General features: G+C 40.5%; 1 protein-coding gene across 8 annotated transcripts in view; it reads left to right on the forward strand.

Moving 5' to 3' along the window:
- ZMIZ1 (zinc finger MIZ-type containing 1) overlaps positions 1 to 21,498 on the forward strand; it is a 298,803-nt gene extending 277,305 nt beyond the window's left edge. For 7 of the 8 annotated variants that reach the window (XM_027699954.1, XM_027699957.1, XM_027699955.1 and 4 more), the window contains 8 exons: positions 999 to 1,104; positions 1,643 to 1,803; positions 2,088 to 2,155; positions 3,923 to 3,991; positions 4,519 to 4,766; positions 7,569 to 7,732; positions 13,340 to 13,588; positions 17,244 to 21,498. In XM_027699954.1, coding sequence (XP_027555755.1) covers positions 999 to 1,104; positions 1,643 to 1,803; positions 2,088 to 2,155; positions 3,923 to 3,991; positions 4,519 to 4,766; positions 7,569 to 7,732; positions 13,340 to 13,588; positions 17,244 to 17,351 — 1,173 coding nt within the window. In that variant the 3' untranslated portion in view covers positions 17,352 to 21,498. The remainder of the gene's footprint in view (positions 1 to 998; positions 1,105 to 1,642; positions 1,804 to 2,087; positions 2,156 to 3,922; positions 3,992 to 4,518; positions 4,767 to 7,568; positions 7,733 to 13,339; positions 13,589 to 17,243) is intronic. The other variant, XM_027699958.1, reaches the window with a different exon arrangement.

The raw sequence follows: 21,498 nt of genomic DNA on the forward strand, positions 1-21,498 counted from the left end.
TGCAGAATGTAGTGGTGTCCTTCCAGTGTCTCTGACAATGTTCGTGGTTTTGGGGAGGAAGGGAGTTTGATCTCCACCATTTATTGTGTTACAAGGTGGCTAAAGTGTATTAGTGTAGAAGTAGATTACTGGGATGAAGACTGTTGATGGTACTAATTTCATTAACTTAAGGTATTAAACTGTGTTTGGTTTGTCATGAAAAGATCAACATCATAATTGTTGGTGTTGGTGATGATTTTTCAAATACCTTTTTAGATTAAAAACTCATATTCCATGATGCACTCTAGACCATTCAGCTTTCCCCTTTCTCTTTTTCCATGGGTTAGTTACCCTTGGGGATGAGTACTGTATTTTTAATGTAGACTGTTCTGCACATCCAGTCTGAGCCTTTGACTGTTCTCATGTCACTGACAATAAAGCAAGCTCCAAACTCTCACAAGGTCACTGTGTGAGGCACGTTGACAATAAGCCATCCACTCATTTTGCTTTACTTCACACTGATGTTTCCCTGCATAATATCATTTATCTGATGGCTGAGAGCAGGAGCAGCATCCTGTGAATCCACAACGAGCTCTGTGTTGGGGAAGAAGATTCAGTTGATTCCAGACACATCAGTCGCAGATTGTTTTCATAACTTCCAACGTAGTCTGAGGGCAGACAGGTAGGCTAGACTGTGTCAAACAATCCAGGGTTTTAAAATAAACCCTGATGTCAGAGATTAATATGTCAGTCCTATGTATTCTGAATATTAAGGAGGGAGAAAATGCAGAAAAATCTTTGCTTTTTTAAAGCCCTTGTATACCCTGTGCATGGGGCAATGTCCTGCACAGTGTGCAGCGTATCCATAAGGGAGCGCGCGTGGGCAAAGGAGCACAACCAGCGTTCATATTTAAGCTCTCACAAAAGCCAAGTGTCCAAGGGAAGAGTGCAACTCTGTTCAGGAGTGTATTTAACATGTGTGTTTGGTTCTTTTCCTAACAAAATGTGTTTTCTTGCAGTCACACTTGTTCGTGTTGCAGTTGGTACACCGGCCATCAGTTCGCTCTGTACTTCAAGGTCTACTAAAGAAACGCCTCCTCCCAGCAGAACATTGTATCACCAAGAGTGAGTTTGCATTTTGTGTGGGTGATGACTTTGCAAAATGTCTGTGTTCAGTTGTGATAAGCTATGTCTATGCAAGATTTACTTGTTTATTGATAACCTTAAGCTGTAATTGTCTAGAATTTCCAAAACATGATATGGGTAGATGACATCCTTGGTATCCTCAAATGTTAAGGGCTATTTGGGTGGGGGTAGCAAAGTTCCAAGAACACAAACTTAGTTCCTATTCCAGGAGAATCTCTGCTTTTCCCCATATTTGTTTTTGACCTGCCCAAAAGACAGATTTATTCTTTATCTATTTAGGGCTGCTTTTAGTGCTTGTATGGCACTTTATTTGTTTGAGGCTATAGCTGATATGCATGTGTGTGATGACGTGTCTGTTCAAGAGAATGTTCTAAATTACACAGAAGACAGGTCTGTCAATAAATTGTTCATTACATTGTCCCTTAAATGTTGAAATGTCGGTCTTTCAGATTTGTATGTTGGAATTTACAGTGTGCTTTTGCTTTCTCACACATACAAATACCTTCTTCCTAAACAGTAAAGAGGAACTTCAGTAGCGTGGCAGCTTCCTCTGGCAATGCAACACTAAATGGGGAAGATGGAGTAGAGCAAACTGCTATTAAAGTGTCTCTGAAGTGTCCGATCACATTCCGGCGGATTCAGCTCCCAGCAAGGGGTCACGATTGCAAGCATGTACAAGTGAGTAGGTGCCAGTGGCCTGGCAGAATTCCCTCAGCCATGTGTTGTTACAGTACCTTTAGCTTGGTTATCATATGAGAGTGCCTAATGAAATGGCATTTATGTTTGGCAGCCTGAATAATTAACTGTATTTATATGCTTAGTGTAGAGGAAGAAAGCTACTTGGTTAAGTTTTCATGTCAGTTTTGCTTTTGTCTAACTGATTCATTTAATACAGTATTCTCCCTTTATTTCCTTTTGTTTTGTTTTGTTTGTTTTTCTCCTTGTTACTTTCTGCTACCTAGTGCTTTGATCTGGAATCTTACTTGCAACTGAACTGTGAAAGAGGAACTTGGAGGTGTCCAGTATGCAAGTAAGTGCAACCATACTTCATGAAATGCAGTTGTACACAATTTGACCAAATTCAGATCATTTTAAAGGTCAAGAAGGGGAGAAAAAGGAAGTGCTAGGAAATAGGGTGTATATGCCACATTTACTTAAGAGCATCAAATCCAATGAGAATTTTTGCAATATTTCACCACCCTTGATTATTAGAAATTTAAAAAGAGATAATGAAATATTTTCTCACAAAATATGTAACCTGCAGGCTCTCATTAAAGGCTGTCAATGGATTGTAGAGTTCAAAAGAGGCTCAAATATTTACATTGATAAGGCAGATACCTACATAAACAAATGAACTACAAGTTTGTCTTCTCCTAGATTATGAAGTATAAGCAACTACTAGACAACAACATGCTATGGCAAAAGAAAGGATAGTCTATTCTAGAGTTATTTTTGTATAATTTTAATTTGTAATCCCCAAATTACTGAACTTCAAATATATAGATAGTGTTCAGCATCCAGCTAAACATTCAGTAAGGATGCCAAATAACTGTCTCAGGTACTGAGCTTTGAGTCATATAGATATGCAGTAAATGGCAGTGTTCAAGGAGAAGGGGAATTTTGGAGACTGCAACAGTTCCCAGTAATTAGGTGGGAAATTAATTTGGATCCTCCAAGGTAAAAGTCAACATCAAGTGCAAATTAAAGTGAGAGCAGAAAGCAGGAAGGATTCTATTCCAGAATAAGGCTGATTTTAAAAAAGATAAAAAAATTCCAAAGAACAGAAGTTTGGAATTGTTGCTTAAAGGAAAAGAGGGATGGATACCTTTGGCATAATTTCAACCTTATGTTTTGACCAGAGAGCTGGTATACGCAGAAGAAGTGGAACAAAAAGCTTTGAAGTGGTTACAGACTGTCCGTCCTTATGTTTAACTGGGCAGAAAGAATTGCGGAATGTTTGGAGGCCAGTTCAGTGTCTGTGACCTACTGAACCCAGTCCTCAGTGTTAGGCGTGTGTGCCAGCCTCAGCTGAGAAGCCAGGGCTCTTTAGCTCGAGCAGCTGTAGCTGTAACAGCTTGTACTTGGTCTCCACAAGTCCCCAGTTCTGTGGACATGGCAGGCTGGAGACCAGCTTGTTTCCATGGCTATCCATGACTGATACATATCCTAACATACAGGTGCTTTCTCTGAACTACCCAAACCTTTTCTGTCTTCTAAGTTTGGCTAAAAATATCACAAGAATTGGATGTCTTGCTTTCTTAATTCATGTATTCATACATCCAGGCTAAATTTTTGTCCTGTTTCTCTAAGCATGAGCACCTGCATTCAGATCTAAGTCCCTACATAAATAAATCATTTCTGATTTTGTTTTGTTCTGTCCCCATCTGTGCCAATCTTTAGTAAAATAGCTATAATACATAGTTACTTTAAAGCCATAGTACTGTGTAGCTCAAAAAAGAGAGATGTAATTTAAAAAATAGTGCTAACTGATGTTCACAGGAGAGATCTGCTATGTTTGAAAAGACTTTAACTTTGCAATGTATTTCACTAGCAAAAATTACTTACAGAGTGTGAACAGCTTGTGAACACATACAAGTAGATGTCTCCTTATCTCATCTGTTTGATGTAAATACTATTATCCTGGTGATGCAAGTGCAGAACTAAAATTGTTTGCCCAAAATCGTTCTTGGATGATATATTACATAATCAGCCTGCTAATTTCATCACTAATCTATCCTTCTTTCATCCCTAGTGATATTCTAACCTGAGCTTTGGGTTGTTTTTTTTTCCTTTTTAGTAAAACTGCTCTTTTGGAGGGCTTGGAGGTTGACCAGTATATGTGGGGTATTCTGAACGCTATACAAAAGTAAGTGATCCTACTCATTTCTGATATTCAAGACTAGGCAACTAGGAGATATGTTAATGAGTACTGAGACAGTCACACCAAAATAAATCTTGGTGATTGAACTTGAATGTTCTATTGCATGGCTCTTTGGTGGAGCTGATGATACAGTGAATCAGATTCCATCTACTTCATAGGTCTTGTTTGGGTTGTCTCTTGATGGCAGCCTCACCATTGAAGCAGAGGGAAGAGCAAGAATGGAAGATTTACTGCTTTCTTGTATTTACAAGCAGTCCCTCTGATTCACAGGTGGCAGATCACATCAATATGTTTGGATTTCATTGTGTGGATAAACACAGGAATGTGCTCTTCACAGTTGCCTTTTTTATGACATGTTTTCAGCACACATTTGAAGAATAAAAGATCTTAAGGTTGTATTCTACCAGAGCATTTCAGAATATTGGTGACCATGCAGTTTCTTATGGAAACTTCAGCAGAATTGATTTCAAAAAATTCAATTCATACACTAAATTTTTCACATTATTTTACAGCTCCGAGTTTGAAGAAGTTACCATTGATCCAACTTGCAGTTGGAGGCCGGTCCCTATAAAGTCAGATATTCACATCAAAGATGACCCAGATGGCATTCCCTCAAAAAGATTTAAGACCATGAGTCCAAGCCAGATGATCATGCCAAATGTAATGGAGATGATTGCAGCTTTGGGTCCTGGCCCATCACCTTACCCATCCTTACCCCCTCCTCCAGGAGGCAACAACTCCAATGAATACGGTAACCAAGGTTAGTTTTACAGATTTATGCACCCAGGTGGTCACTCTAGAAATCAGTGACTCAGTCAGCCTTGTGATTCAGGTATGTCAATGCATCTTCTCAGAGATGCATAAGGAAGAACATATGGCTGCGTTTCTGAAATTCTGCATTAGTCTTTTCAGTTAAAATTCGTCTGTTTAAAGAAAAATATGTTTTAGTAAGTAGAATATTTTAGTAATTAGAATATTTTAGTAATATATTTTAGTAATACATTGTAGTATTTAGTTATTTTGTATTTTAAGTATTAGGTGCTTGTCATATTTATAGCCATGCAGCCCTCCCTGAATAAAAAAACATTGTATGTTACCTTATATATTCATGGCCTGCCACAATATACATATTTCCACATTTTTTCTGTGCTTTTTCCTTCTGTTCCATTCTGAAGTGAAGACTCCTAGTACTACATAAGTTAGAAAGTAGAGAACCTGACCCATTAACCCAGCTACTTGGCCACTAAGGTTAACTTATGGCCATGTGGGTGACATTCAGTAGGCCACCCAGAAAATGGATGACTTTCAAAGACCTTTTAGTTGCTTTGCAAACACCTTTGCATTAGAAAATTACTTTTTAGTTCCTCTGCCCATGTGCTGCCAGATTGAGAAACAGGGAACTGAACACAGGCAGTGGAGATAGATTTTCAAATTACTGGTATGTTGTGAATAACTCAATTATAGTGACAATTCTGAAAATATGAAACCAGAGACTGTTTCTTTTGCAAGTAATATGATATGACTCAGTTCAGCTCTGGGAAAAGACCAACTGTTCACACCATCAGAATCCCCAAATTGATTACAAGGTGATACATGTGCTTTTTGCAGGCGTTGAAGAAAAATATAGATTACATGCAAAATACAGTTAATTTGCTCCAATGACTCAAAACCGATGACAGATGATAAAACTTCTAAGGTTTTCAAACAGATGAATGATTACTATAACAAAGCCAAGAGCACTGAATCACAATTTTTTCACTTGTTTAGTAGGAGTGAAGTGCAGTCAGAGCATGAGAACAGAGCCATCTCTTCTTCACTGAGTTCCTGGCTCATGATCAGGAGCGGACAGGGTAGTCACGTACAGTGTGGGGTTTAGGGTTTGTGTAGTGATTGCTGCCTAGGCTGTTATTTTGCTGCCTTCCCCTGTGGATCCTGTAGCAGAGGCAGTCATTGCTTCTTGGAGCCCTGAGTCATCAATGGCAGGTGAAACCCACGCTCTCCTATTTCCCCTGCAATAGGCATATTGCAGCACAACAGGTTATCCTAATAGTGCAGCACAACAGGTTATCCTAAATGTCTTAGAGGTCTCTCCCTCAGCATGTGGCACAACTCTTGCCACAGAGCAGGGCATGCTGCCTTATATCTTCATTCTCCACCAATATGTGCACTTTAGTGATTGCAAATAGATAACTGTTCTTTAAAGCAATGTAGTAGTACTACTACTACTGTGGTTTATGTTTGTTTATTTGGGTTGGACAGGAAGCATACCGAAGCTTAATTTGCAAATGTAACAAATACTCAGTAATAAAAGACCACATTCCAACTGTCTGCTAATTAATTGTTCCTGATACAAGGCAAGACCAGCTATATTCTGTGAGACTCATCCAGTTTGCAGATTAACAAAATGAGAATTAGTAAGGCTCTGCAGTATTTACATGATAGATCAAAGTCCTGATATCTTTGAGAAGTACTCTTACATGGCTAATGACTTCTATTCCTCCAAGATTAAACTTCTGCTTGTGAAGCTGTACTGAAGAGCAAATGATGCAGCTACTTTAGTTTGTCAAACTCCCTTCTGGAGCTGAATATTTAAAACTGCTGTACTTAGCTGACAAACTGCAGGCTCTCTGTGCAAGCTCCAAAGCTATTCTGTTGTTTCAGAGCTCAGTATCATCCAGTTCAGTTGCTTTTATGAAATAGCAAAGTGGTTTTACTTCAGTTTTTTGCAGTTCATAGCAAATAAGCCACTGGTATCTGAGTTGGAAGTGTTAAGAGAGGGATCATGACAGAAAAAGTATGGAGAGTAAAATGCCTGTATTGGGATACATGCTTGCTTTGAATTTAAATGAAGATCATTGGGCTGAGGTGGTGTGGCTTGTTTCAGGATGGTAGATGGGGCTATGTGTGTGTAAATTTGGACAGTCATGTGAATTTTATTGGGGTTTGTGGGAGCAAGGAGAATTACATCACAGACTCCAATTAGATGTGAAGGCCTCTACAGTGCTTAATGGAAGTTGCCTGTTTATCCCACAGAAGAGGAGGTAAAATATATGCTGTACTATGAACTGCCACTGTGGCATCTTCCAGATTCACTTCTGTCAATTAGTTTCATCAGAAACTGAAGCAATGCTACAATCTTACTGAGTATGTAGAAACATAGACATAAATAAGACAGGTGTCCTATAATTAATTTGGGACTTGGGCAGTCAGTCTCAGTTACACTGAGGTGCTTCCAAATGCAAATATCCCATAGAATTTACTGTTTTACTTCTCAGCATGGTTAAGTTTATGTAGTGACTTGACAGTAGTTTTTCAAAATGTCAGCAGTTTTCAATTAGTTACAACACATACATGGGTTACTGCAGGAGCCAGTATTTGAAAGCTGAGTGTCCTTTCTCCTTCCTGTTCCCCCAGCTCTCTTGGCAGTGGGGAGCACGGCGTGGTCACGTTCAGCGTCGCAGTTGCCCTGTGCTGTGCAGGGAGAACATCGCACCACACAGCTTTTAGAGGATACTCTGAGAGATCAATGTTGGGAAACAAATCACATCTGTTTCTCTTTCAGGCAACAGTTACCAAGGTCATGGCAATTTTGACTTCCCACACGGGAATCCTGGTGGCACATCTATGAATGACTTCATGCATGGGCCACAGCTGTCGCATCCCCCCGACATGCCAAGCAGCATGGCAGCTCTCGACAAGCCTCTCAGTCACCCCATGCAGGAATCTGTAAGTAATGGTGCTGTGCACATAGATGTGCCTTTGTGGGGATAAGGAGCTCTCATCCAGCGAACGGACTTCCCTTATGAACTGCTTTTACTTTTGTGGATTCCTCACTTTGGAAGTTTGTGAAGGAGAATAGTCCTGAGAAATGCCGGAAATGTCGTTTTTTAGTTTCCGGCTGTTTTGAGTTTCTGGAGAAGCGTTTCTGCACTTTTTGAATTGTCAGTTAAGCTTATTTATCTGAAAGAAAGAACCTGGCTTGGTGTGTTTGTATTAATCATTGTGCTGTGCGCTGACACATGAAAAAATCTGTACTTCATTCCCTAGGCCAGCAGGTCTGTGAATATCCATCTCCAGGAGACAGCTTGTTAAAGCAAGACATTGGCTGACTTCAAAGCAGGGACAATATCTTCCCTGGCTTTTTCCCTGAGGGCAAAATTTGCATGAAAGCATTTTGAGAGGGAATTCTACCCCTCAAGTAGCATGAAAGGCACCTTTACGCTGTTGGGAAGAGGACAAGCCTGTAGATTTGAGGGAGAGATGCTGCCTCTGGTCTGAGAGTATCAATATAAGAGACTAAAAATTAGAGGTTCCTTGGGTCTCAGATGGTGAGGCAGAACTGTGCCTTGGAAAAGCAGCTTGCTTAGAGCACTGAGTTTTCTGTACAGAACTTTATATATCTCCAGAAAATGCAGTACTGCAGTAGCTAGGTGATAGAAAAGCTACCAGCAGCATTTAGCTCTTAGGCATAGCTAGTCATCTATTTTAACTCTGTGTGTGGGGTGTGTATACATCCTTTTATGTTCATTTAAGTTACAGGGCAGAGGCTTTAAAGTGTGCTGTTACTGCACAGGAAGGATGTTTAACTTGACAAGTCATCTGTGCTGTGTCTTTAGTGAATCCTAGAAAGTACAATTTCAGAATGTAATGAGGAAATGTGGTAGCAGATGCTCAGCAAAAGCCTACTCAGTCAATGTCTCCTCTAGCTGGCAGTGGGTTTTCCAAGGAGGATGGTGAGAAATAGAAGAGAGTGGAGAGAGAGTTCTTAGTATAATTTGGAGAGAGCCCAAGTATCAAGATTATCTGCAAAGGAAGAGTCTGGAAACTGTAATGACTTTACCACTTTACAGGATAATAAAGGAGAACAAACATGCTGTCAACTTAATTTCACATTGGCAAATTCCACATACACAGCTTATCTGGTCTGAATTCTCTGCATCAGAACCAACATCCAGTATTAGAATATAGTAGTGAGAAGAAATATTACCAACCTGAGCCACTCACAGCTGCTTTCCTTTGAATCAAAACCACAGGGAATTATTCTTTGCTTCCCATTACCTAACACCTCTTGACTTCATCAGTTAACTGCTATACCTTTGCTATAGTAGTTGCCCCTACCTGAAGTGGTTGAATATGAAAGTGAAGAACTTGTGGCTTTCTGAAAATGCGACTGCTTACAGATGATAGCAGAGGTGGAAGTTTCTCAAGGCTATGCATATTCCAGAGCTGTGAGAGTGTATTTGGGCAAATGTTAATAGGCTTATGGTTCTGTGGGCCAATCTGCAGCAAATCTGATGCTTGGTTATGATAGCTGACAATTAAAGAAAACCTTTGCCTCACTTCTCCCTCATCTGTTATGATACTCAAGCTATACCATTTGGGAACAGTAAGCAGTGCTAAAGCAGATTCCACCTAGATGATGGCAATGGCTGATTTTCTGTAATGAGGATCAGGTTTCAAGCCTTTTAGCACAGGAGAATTAGATTGACCTTGTCACTGTGGCTGTGCAGTCTTTAGTCCACGCTTGAGGCCTCTTAGTGCTCCTACACAGCCTTGTCGGTATATGAAATCTCTGCTTTTCTCTCTTACTCTCTTGCTTTTGTTCTTCTCTCACAAAAATGAACTGTTTGTCAGTAGACAGTCAGGAAAGGCATCTTTAAAATCACTGCTTTTAGAGAAATGCACGCCATTAACGCATTCCTAAATTGTGTAGCTGCATGTCTTTGGACAGACGTCTTCATACAAATATAACTATGAACACGCTGTGTGATTGAACCAAGGTTTTAAGGTGTTACCTGTGCTCTTGACTGGCTTTCTGTCTTTCATTTTTGCACATTTAGTAGGTTCTAGTAGTTTGCATGTACTATTCACTTCGGCCATTACATGTTTACAAGGTGAGTCAGGATCAGATGTTTGGTCCCTTTAGACCTGATGTCTCTCTTGCTGGAGCTGAATGCTGCTGAGAAAGTTCCTAATTTTCCTACTATGAAGATTTATGTGGTGCTTCCTACGTAATGGTAGGCAGAGAAAGTTGATCCCTCCATAGTCCATAGGTCACTCCAGGAAATGCAGATGTTTGCTCAGTGTAGGTAGGGCTGGGTAACCATGGCTGAATCAGTCAGAACTTCCTTCTCCCAATACTGCTATTCCACTCCTGTGGAAGAAGGAAAAAAACAAGACCTGAACAGAAGGAATACCAGCATAGAGTATTGTGAGAGCTATAGAACAGATGCTACATTGCAACAGTGCAAGATTGCTAGAGAATAGCTGCCACAATAGTACCGTGTTTGTTTTTAGAAATTGTAAACCAGTTTTAGACAAAGGAGAATTCAGAGTTAGCTCTAGTTTAGTGCTTATTGCAGACAGTGTAAGGTACATGACTGAGCAATGGATGATCACACCATAGTTTCATTTACACAGTGAGGTGATGTGAGCTGGTGCCACTGTAAAAAGTCATTGCTCTTGTTTCTATTTTCACTTTTTCTCCCTCTCACACCAGCATGAGTGTTACTGCAGCCATGAAGTGTTCTGGACCCACGTACTGATGTGATTGAAAACTAAATCGGGGCAGGATGGGGAAATTCAGTGCATGTCTCCTAGGATGCACCTTGCATACAGTGACAAACTGCAAAAGAGTTGATAAAGCTATGACCCTGGTGATGGAGAGAGATATAAACCATCGACTTAACCTGGTGATTTTTTTTCCCCCACTATCAATTTTCTCCAGACACAGAAAGAATATTGTTGTGCAGCTGACAGGCCCTGTTGCTCTGAGCTGTACATCTCAGCACTCCTAGAGGTCACTGTTGGGCTGTAGAGTTGTGTTGGTCTGTGCTATTAAGCTGAAGATGTAGTTGTCTGCTATAAGCTTTTCTTTTATAGATTGTAAATGTTTTAAGAGTGCCAAAGTTGATGCCTCTAAAAACAGCTCTGGAGTTAACCTTGCTGTGTAAGCCAAGGCAGCTGTGTTAGACTCTGCATTCATAGTGCAGGTTAGTTTTCAAAATAAAATTGTGGGAGTTGCAGCTGCAAGCTAAACATGCACAAGGTATATTGCTTAAAATGTGTTTGCACTACAGCAAACTTATCATTAGTTACTGAATGCAAATGCAAAGATGTTGTGGTCCTGAGCATTTTGCTTTTTCCGGGTAGGCTGGTATAGTTGGTGGCCAAAGTCAGATGGATTCTGAACCTGCAGTGGCTCTTTAAAGATTATGGTGGTCCTAATACAAGGAACAACAGTTATCCAAGGGCCCAAGTGACTGCCTTATTGACTAAATATTTGTGTGTGTGTGTGTGTATATATATATATATATATAAAATCCTTGCCTGTATAAACTAGAATTTCTAATCTCCGTATTTGTTTTGAAATTTGTCTGAGAACATATTAATGCCTCCTGGTTTAAATAATTATTGATATAAACATGCCAGTATGACACTTCCTTTGTGCATTCAGGGATTTAAGAGACTATTCAGTATAATCCTGTTATGGTTTGGTTTGGGTTGGGTTGGGTTTTTTTTTCCTGAAAAGTGCTTTCCCACTTTAACAAAACTGTCTTAAATTGTTTTTTACTCTTCATTATTATAAACTTTCTTAATTTCAACACTTTCTATTGCACATATCCTCAGTGAGTGAGGAAGGAAACAGTACTACATCTGCTTACACTTGGACTTTTGTATAGTTTTTAGGCTGCAAATTCATTTAAAGTAAGGTATAGTCTGTGGGCAGATTTTGTACAAATTTACCGCTAAGGTAACAACGACATTGTAGAATATTTTTCAAGTGGTCAAACTGTGTATCAGTACCTAAGTCTCTTACGGGAAAGAGACCCAAATGCCGTGTTGCCGATAGAATCCTGCTCTTTCCACACACCTTTGTAATACCAAAGTATTGAAAAGGACCTCTGTTTTGCCGAGTACTGACTATCCCAAGGGATCAGTATTCAGTTTTTCTAAGAGTGGTGAAATGTCTTTTTCTAAATGCTTATTTCTCTTTTTTTTTTTGTGGGAACATTTTAATTAAGTTTTGTAATAACCTCCCTTTTGCTTTCCAAAACTGAAGACTGAGGTTAAGATAACCTTGCAGTTTACTGTGATATGAGAGGGTGAATACTGACGTAGCATTTTGCTGGTTTCTGTTGGCTTGGCTGGATGATTTTCATGCTGTTGTTGTATGTATTTGTTCTTTTATTTCAGCTCCGCTTTGTGGCAATATGTAGCATTCCTCAAAAAATGTCTACATTTTTTGTTTCTCCATATACCCAATTAACATGAGATATCTGATTCTGAAGTGTTCAGACACTTCTTTGTCATGGCACCAAGGTCAAGCTCCAGAGAATCCGCTAGCGTTAAATATGACATGCAGCAGAAGGAAAAATTGGGCTTGTGCATTTTTATTGCTTCTCTGTCATGTGAGAAAGACTTTGCCCCCCATTCTTCAGTAACAGGGTTTGGAAGATGCATGTGGTTTGGTAGTTTATTCCCCACAGAAAACAAAAAAAATGCTAAGCTTTTGCTGGAGGACTCATCCACGGCATGAATACAAAAGAGCGGTGTGATCATTAGATGGGTGTAAGCCGAGGCAGTGTACTTGGCAGTCAGCAGGTGTGCAGCCACCTACAGCAGCTTGGCTGGTGGTGGGGAGTGCGCTACCTGAGCCGACTTGGTTTTGTCAACTGTCAGAACCCATGAATATCAGCGAGGAAAACCTTCAGCCCTTAAAAGGGGTGTTGCATTCTGAAAAGAAAAGGAGGAGAGGAGTGGGGAAGGGCCGGTGTTTGCAAGATGTCTGTAATGAGCTGAAACAGGAATAGGCTGCGGTGTCAGGAAGCTACAGAATAAGGGAGCTGAGCAGAAATTATGCATTTTCTTGGTTAATGAGTTTCCTGGCATAGGGATCATTATTCAACAAATTCTCCATTCATTCACTGAATATTTTAGGGCAAAAGCATCTGCCTTGCTAATGCTGAGCAGCACCCATAAGCCTCCCTCCCTCCTGTTTGGGGTTCATTGTTTTGCATCTTCAAGCACAGTTTTCCACATTACAAGGAAGCAAACCAACAGCACAAATCCAGTGTGTTTTTTCCCCCTTGCAGACAACCTCCAAAAAGCTGAAACACTTCCTCCAGCGTTGGGATATGGAGTTTTCTTTTCCAATTGCGCTTTTTCATTTCTTTTTGGGTTTTTTTGGTTTGTTGGTTTCGTTGGGTTTTTTTGTTGTGTGTGTTGTTTTTTAATTCATTTCTTTTTATAACATGCAGTTACAGAGTCAGGCACGCGAGCACTGTACCTTGTGGCCTCACTTTCTTTTCCTGCTTTTTTCCTCCTCCGCAGATCCCTCATCCCGGCAGCACTGATCAGTCCCATACTTCCATGCAGCAAGGTTTGCACGTCCCTCACCCCAGCAGCCAGTCAGGGCAGCCATTACATCACAGCGGGCCTCCTACCCAGCAGTCCCGGCAGCCACCCCCGGCCGCTTCTAGCAACCATCCACACAGTGACCTGACCTTTAATCCCTCCTCAGCCTTAGAGGGTCAGGCTGGTGGACAGGGAGCACCCGACATGCCGGAGCCCTCGCTGGATGTAAGTCTGTGTCATACTCTCATCTGCCTGCCATAGCGTGTGCTTCGCATCGCGGCGGGAGGGCGGGGTGGGCGTGGGGACGGGGAGCCGCTTCCACAGCACATGCCATCCTCTCATGCTTTGGTACATGGGCACAGGTGCTGCAGCCAAGGTGACAGGGCACTCCTGGCTTGCTGGGAGAACGGTTCTGGTTGGAGCAGCTGCATGGTGTGCGAGCCATGAGCCTCTTCCTAGCACCAAGGCAGGCATCTCTTCAGGCAGCAGCTCAGGCACCGGGCTGTGAGCCATGTCGTCCTTTCCCCTTCGTCACTGGTTGGGCTGTGCTCGTCTAGACCCTGAAGCCGTCGCGGTGCCTGACTAAGAGGAAGGACACAGCTGTGTGTGGCTCTGACTGGTGTTGCTGTGCCAGGCGAGCTGTGTGCTGAGCCCTGCGGCGTGCCCTGGCCAGCGGGAGGGGGATCTCTGTTGGCCCACCCTGTGGTACTGTCCCTGCTCCCTGCAGCCAAAAACAGTCTGTGCCATCCATACCTGCCCCTGCAGGTGGCTCAGCAGCACGAGTTCTTCCTCCCAATAGGCCACACAGGAAAGTAAATAAAGACGTCTTCTGCCTCCTCAGTCGCTATGGGAGGCAGCTCACAACTAAATAAAGATAAGTCTAGTTTTAAGGCCAAAGGTAGTCTTCTGTCTCTTAACATCTGTTCAGTGGATTTGGAAATTAATTATCTGAGGTATCTCTCTGGTTAACCATCTTCCTCCCAAAATATAAATTCCTTAGCACCTAGGATTGGATTTTTGTTTGAGTCATGCATTCCTGTATGTGTATCTTCTGTCTGTTCTGAAGTCTGCTGCTGCACAGTGAATTTTTAGAGAAATGTTCGCTTCTGTGCTCCAATTTGTATCTGTATTTGCTGTTGCTGTATGCTTACATCTTCTGAGTCACATAGGAGCACTGGGTGGGCAAGTAGCCTCACAGAGAAGAGGGAAGGAGTTAGGGGACAGATAGAAGCTCCAGGATGCTACAGGAACAGTGATCAGTAAAGTAACTTCTGCTGTTTCACACAAAATGGTCATGTGCACATCTTTTGGGAACAATAGTTCATGTGGCAGTTAAGAGTCCTGAACCCTTAAGGACCCCCCGTATGAGCAATACTAATAGGTGAAATAAAAACTTGTCTTTTTTTCCTTCAAATATTTAAGAAACATAAAGTATGCTGTTATGGGTCAGGCACCCATTCCTCGCTGAAAAGCAAAGCACAAAAACCTGTACAGTTATCACAGTACTGTGGTTATCACTGATGAAGGATTGATGATTTCTTAAGGGAGGCAAGTGCTGTACAGTGTGGGGAATATAGTTACTGGAAACTCCTGTGAGCTCAGTCATGATCAGATGGATTATTTTAATGGTTTAACTTCCAGCGGCTGTGTTTGGAACCAGGCTGAATAAAGTCCCATGCAGCAAAGCAAACAGGGGACTGTACTATGGGCAACTTGCTCCACTCCCTACTGACACAGTCATGTTAATTTTGTAGGAATTCAATGTGATGCAGTCTAAGGTTTAACCTTTCTACCTCCTGTAGATACAGATACAGGAGGTCTGCACTTGTACTTCAAACAGCAGTCTTAAGACTCAAATCACCGGTTAGACCTCTTGAATTTGCACTTCAGGAGCACTGGGTACACCTCTCCAAATTCTGCCCCTAAGTCTAACAGATTCCTGTAGCTTCTGCCCCCATTGTCCCCTCGCAGCCTCTGGTGCTCCTCTGTCTCTTATCCCTGCTGCAGCACAGCACCCTCAGCACCCAGCAAGTCCTATCTGAGTCTCTGGTTCTCACACCAGTGGGGCAGGAGGCAGGCTTTGCCACCTGGCCCCTCTGAATGAGGAAAGCTGAGGTCACCCTCAAAACTTAAAAGACTTCATCTTCACAGATTCTGAGCATATTGTTTAAAACCATCACCTTTCTTAACAAAAAAAAATATTTAAAAAATAAACCTGTATACAGGAATGAGTCTCAGAGATGTTAAATTTTTAAGAATCAAGTTGTAAAACTGTAGGACAAATTCAGTAATTTTTTACTTTCTCCACACTTGGTGAGGCTGCAGTTTTCTTTTGGACTTCTCTACTAGGTATTCATTAAAAATTATGATAGGAGGTGAAGTACATTTGAAAGCCTTACATCTTTAGTCTAGTACAATGACAGTAGCATTTTTACCATGAATAAAAGGAGGCAGTGTTTTAAGAAACACATTCCTTCTGGGAGACTCTATTATGTAAATTTGACATTGCATTTTTTTAAATGCTTAAAAAGCAGTAAACTTCTTTCTGCATTTCATGTTTAGCTAATTGAAAAATATGTTCATCCATATAATGTTAGAAGATGAAGTTGCATTTGCACAAGAGTATGCACAAGAGTAATAGAAGCATATAAATACAATATTTATATGCTAAATGTGAAGCAGTCAAGCTTTTGGTTTTATAGTATTTGAAAACATAGAACAATTTAAAATTAATTTCTCGTACTTATTACTAAGTTTGTTAAAGCAGTCCATATTCTTTTGCCTTCAACACAAAACAGCATATAAAGGGGGTTTATTGCAAACTCTTCCCTGCCATTTTTTATATATGACACTTTTACTTCTGACTAGGAAATGGCGAGATGCATTATAAAGCAGAAAACATTGATGCACAATCCAGGAGTTACGATGTGCTTGTCATCTGTCAGATCAAAAAGAATCTGCATGATGGTTGGAGAAACAAAATTTTCTACTTGAAATACAGTATTAATAAAAATAAAAATTGAAGCCCTACAACTATACCTTTTGATCCTTTAAAGCATTGTGTACATTAGTGCATCTTCTGTTGGATGAAGTGTTACGCCTATGACCCTTTAAAATGTCTGGAATTGCATGTAATGCTGTAGTCAGGTAAGCACTTCAACCACTGTAAACTCCCTGAAAAGGAGTTTACAGGAAAAGGACTGACCCAGCTGCCTTGCCATTCCTCTCCCCATACTCCTCCTCAGCTGTTTTTTTACCGCTCTCCTTGGTTTGTTGGTTGGTTGGAGGTTTTTTCCTGGGCTACTTTTAACCCTGGATGAGTTCCTTTCTGCAGCTCTGCCCTAGAGCTTACATCAGTGCACCGAGGAGTTCCAGGGTGGCTGAGGCGAGGAAAGAACAGGGCTGCCTCCTTCTGTAGAGATGCAGGCTTTGGGAGGTCATCACTCTGACGTGTGCAAGTCAGACCAGTCTTTGCTGATCTACCTTAAAGCTCAAATATGTATTACTTAGACTGCCTGTTTCAATATGTTTTATATAAAACATACATAATGAGCATCTATCCAGAAGTTTTTGTCAGCATTGTTAGCCAGGAAATATACTTTGTTCAATGATGAACTTTGTGATGGGGAGGTTGATTGAGAAACCCTAATTGAGCTGATAATGTAATGCACAGATGAAAGCCGAGTCATACAGACTTTCACAAACAGGTGGATACTGCATTATCTTAGGGTGTTGGGTTTGTGACGCTGCCTTCTGATTTATTTTTTATGATATATTGTTATGAAAACCAGTTTCCAGGAATGTGTGGAGTTTAATCCCTTTTTTTTCTCAGTTGTATTTCTGTTATCTGTAATTTTCCTTTTATCTTTGTATTTTATAGCTGCTTCCAGAACTCACAAATCCAGATGAGCTGCTTTCATACCTGGATCCTCCTGATTTGCCAAGCAATAGCAATGATGACCTTCTGTCTCTCTTTGAGAACAACTGAAACCATATGTATTCTCCCATCCCTTTCACTTGTTCACACGTGTGTGGCTGCACAGCAAGGAATCTTAACACTCCTTTTCCACAAGAGAAGAAAAAAAAACTCACAACTTGATCCAATGGTGCACTCCCTGCTTTCTTCATCTCAGAACTGCTTTTGTTAGCTTCAAAGACTGCGAAAGTGACGGGAGAAAATAATACAAAAATTAAATAAATGCAGTAATCTCCGAGTCTGCCATGCTACATGTGACAAAGAAGCATAGACAGTTGTGCAGCTATTGGAAACCCCATTTGGTGTTCATCCTTGAGAGAGAGAGTTATGTGATAAACATAGTGTGAAGTATCTTGGCAAAACCGAATCTTGGCAAGGGAAGAAAAGGCAACAAAATGGAACTGTCTTTAATTGACCAGTCTCAGAGTGTCCTTACAATGCTTTGTTCTTCCATTTTTTTGAAACTGTATCTCCTTCTACCCCACCTCTCCTCTGCCCCCCTCCAGCCACAGGTTTGCGTTGGAGTGATTGTCCTGGCCACACACAAAAAGAAAAAAAAACACATGTAAAGCTCAAAAAAGCACAAATCCTACAGTCAAGTGGCAAAGATAGGGAAGACATACAGGCCTGTTAGAGGGAGCCAGCAGTTTAGTTAATGCAACTTCAGTAGCAGAGTCCTGAGAATCTCCAGGCTGCAGCTGTGGGTTTCGGTATTCCTGCAAGTGCAGGGATCTTAACCACCTCTTTGCAGAGGATTCCTCTGGCCAAGCACACAGATTGGAAACACCCAGGAAAAATTAAAAAAAGAGTTTGCAATGTGTAGGGATTTTTTGTGGTTTTGGTTTCAAATCAGTACCGTTTCTGGCTGCATTAACATCCAGCTGTAGAGATTGCTGTAACAGATCTTTTTGCCATGTATGCCATCTGTAATGGAAAAGAGAGGGAGGGGGGATGCAAACCAAACTGTTCCTGATTATTACCTACAGCCTTCAGTGCCCCAAGAGTTTGTGTCACTGTCTGTACTGCACAATGCATAGTAAGACAAGCTGGGTTGAAGGCAGCGAGGAAATCATTGCAGGATGGAGGGAGAGTAATATCACTATCTGCATAATTATTTTTAATAATCAGCTTGAGAAGGGGCATTGACATTGGACAGACATTTTGCAGCTTCATTTTTGTTTTGCTTCGTGTTCTGTTTTCGTGACTGTTACAGATACTTCAGTCTTTTCCTTTTCTCCTCCTTCAGTTTCTTTTTTTAAACTTTGGCTGCTGGAATGAGCTCTTTCTCCTGAAGGACCGGGAGAGGGGAGAATAAGTAACTGTCAGTAGATTGCTACTGCCCTCAAGAGACCCTGCTGCCACAATCACTGTCTTGCCCCTGTGATCTGTGCTTCTCGTGTGGTTGCTGCTCCTGCATGAGCTTCATATTGCTTCTGTGCCCATTTCTGTGCTCTTTGTCTCTCTCTCTCTTTCTCTCTCTTATAAATGATGTACAGTAGCTGTGTAAGAAGTGCATGTGTGCCAACTTTGCCCTCGTGGTGCAACATTTCAGCTTTTGCCCACTGTACAGTTATTGGTTTTGTTTCTTTTGTTACTAAAGCAAATTTGACCCTGCTCCTTTTCCTCTTCCCAAATCCAATCAAACACCTTTCGTTTGCTCGCCACAATACGTTTTAAACTGAAGTGCCAGGCAAAATTTTGTTTGTTCCTGTCAGTTTGACTAGATAGCTTCCTAGCCCTCTGTGTTTAGTTTGCAACGCTGTAAATGGCATGCTCTGTGCTTACGACTCTGGATTTGCTTTCCTCACCAAAGTCACATTTGTAAATTCTTTGTGGTTTTTGTTTTATTTTGCTCTTTTTGTTAACGTTTCCCACTACTGCTGTACATGCGTCGTGATATATATATGCTAGTCAGCAGCACCTTGCTGTAGATATTAAAGGAAATGGCGGTTTAGTTCTTTTATTTTCCAGTAGGAGTATTGAATCTGTCAAACGTATTATGTAGAGATGGTCCCACACTTATATTTTTCCTCTTTCAAGTTTTTTTAAGAAAAGCGCTGTTCATTATGCAAAATCAATTATTTTAAGAATTGCTATTGTAAATATCTTTGTGAATATTTTAGTATCGTCTTTGATAATATTCAACATTTTCATGATCTGGTTATACTTTTGCTGGTGTTTTTAAATACCTTGTCTGAAGAAAAATATGGGTCCTTTTTTAAAAAAGAAAATTGAGGGTTCTTTAACAGAATAAGGGAGTTGGGTTTTTGTTTGGTTTTTTTTGCCCCCCGTTTTCTTTTGATAAGTTAGCCCAAATTTCATATCCATTTATGTGTGAACAAATTGATACATCAGGCAGTACCTGGATAGTCAGGGCCCAGCTCTGTCGTGGAAACATAATAATAAGTGATTGCCTTGGGAAAAAGAAAGCCCAACTAACTGACCGACGTTCATTGGCTGTGGGTGATCGTGAGCTGGTAATGGCAGAGATTTTGTTTGTTTGCCCACACCTTGGACCAGCTGTCTGACCAGGTAAAGATCCACTAAGGCAAGCAGCACATCTGTAAGGTACCATATTTATGTCACTGTACTGGTTCTTTGGTCTCTGAAACTGGGGCACAGTAACACTTTGGGATGTTGGTGGGTGGGGGAGGGAAACAGTATAGTATATTTTATTCTGCTTAGAAGTGTCTTTTTTCTTATGTAGGCTTGACAACCTGTAGAGGATCTCTGCAGAATATTAAAGATACCTTGGTGTAATACATGGTAATATGGTTGTGGTGTGGTCCTGCTATCACACAATTCCTAGGAAAGATCGTTCTTCAGTTGCGGATACAGATGTGTTTTGTAGCCATTTTACTGTAGTAGTTTCCCCCTGTTTTTTCCTGCATTTTTTATATAGGTATTGAGGTCATTTGCAGGGGTGGCTAATGATAAACTGACTTTGTGCCCTTAGAGTTCGGGTTTTTTTGTTTGGGGGGTAAGTTTCTTAAGCCATAGGTTTGGGAATAAAGAAGATTTCTCACTATTAGTTGAACTGGTTGCTCAGATTTTTTTAATTGATTCTATTTAATGTTCCATTCTCCACTGATTCCTGAGCAGCTAAGTTAGTCACCTGAAATGAATTTTCTCTTAAACACAACATTAGTATTTTAAACCAGCTATGTTAAGGATTGATCTTTTGCTAACTGGTAGTATTTAAAATGTATCATTTAAAAGTACCTGTTGGAAAGCATAAAGGGAAAAAAACCCCCATAGATATTAGCAATATGTTTGGAGCAGCGTTGGCATCTGCTTTGTACAGTAATAGATAATTAAAGCGGACGGTTGACGTTTTTAACTTACAGAAACGTTTGGTTTCTAAGCAGAACTTAAGAGAGAAAATACAATTTTTACCCATCACCCAAATGTTGGACATTTGAGACAGTTTTAAAACTTGTCTGTCAGCTAAAATCAGGTACTGTATAGTGAAGTCAGTATGAAAAAGCTTCTAAATGAAAATTTAGTTATTTTTTTATCTGTTCACTGCCATGTTAAAGTTTAGAGAAAAAAACCTAGCAAATAGGGTAATCACAGTCATTTCTTTTAAAGCTTAATTATTATATGAGATTCCAGTAGTATTTTTATTCTTCTTTTTTTGTTTGTTTACTTTTTAATCGTTTCCCTATGGAAGTTCATCTGGGAAAGAACCCACAGAGATCTACAGTTCTGCTGCCAAGACATTACTAATAGGACTGACAGATACACGCCAGTGTCTGCAGCGGAGACTCAAGGGACAGCTGTACATATGTAAATGACAAATAGAGACATGTTAACAGAAATGCATTCATTTTCCTTGGAATGTGCATTGTTTTTATTTCGCAGGAAAATAAAAAGCTTGAAGCTCCATCTTATGTGGAAAATGAATCCTGTTTGTTAGCGTTTGTGGAGTCTCAGCATTTGTTTCACTTTCACTTCTGTAATATACTCTGATCCTTTGTTTTGTTTTGTTTTATCTACATGTAATATTTAGCTTACGTGTACTAGTCTATCACCTGTGTATTTTTAGGGTGCTACAGAAATAATGAAGAAAAATACGGGGATTAAAAAAATTGTAACCAAATTCATACTTTGTACAATTTTTGATATCACGATCAGAGGGAGAATTAAAAAAAAAAAA

This window comes from Neopelma chrysocephalum, unplaced genomic scaffold (assembly GCF_003984885.1).
Source record: "Neopelma chrysocephalum unplaced genomic scaffold, ASM398488v2 Primary Assembly neopelma1_143, whole genome shotgun sequence".
Classification (NCBI taxonomy): Eukaryota; Metazoa; Chordata; class Aves; order Passeriformes; family Pipridae; genus Neopelma; species Neopelma chrysocephalum.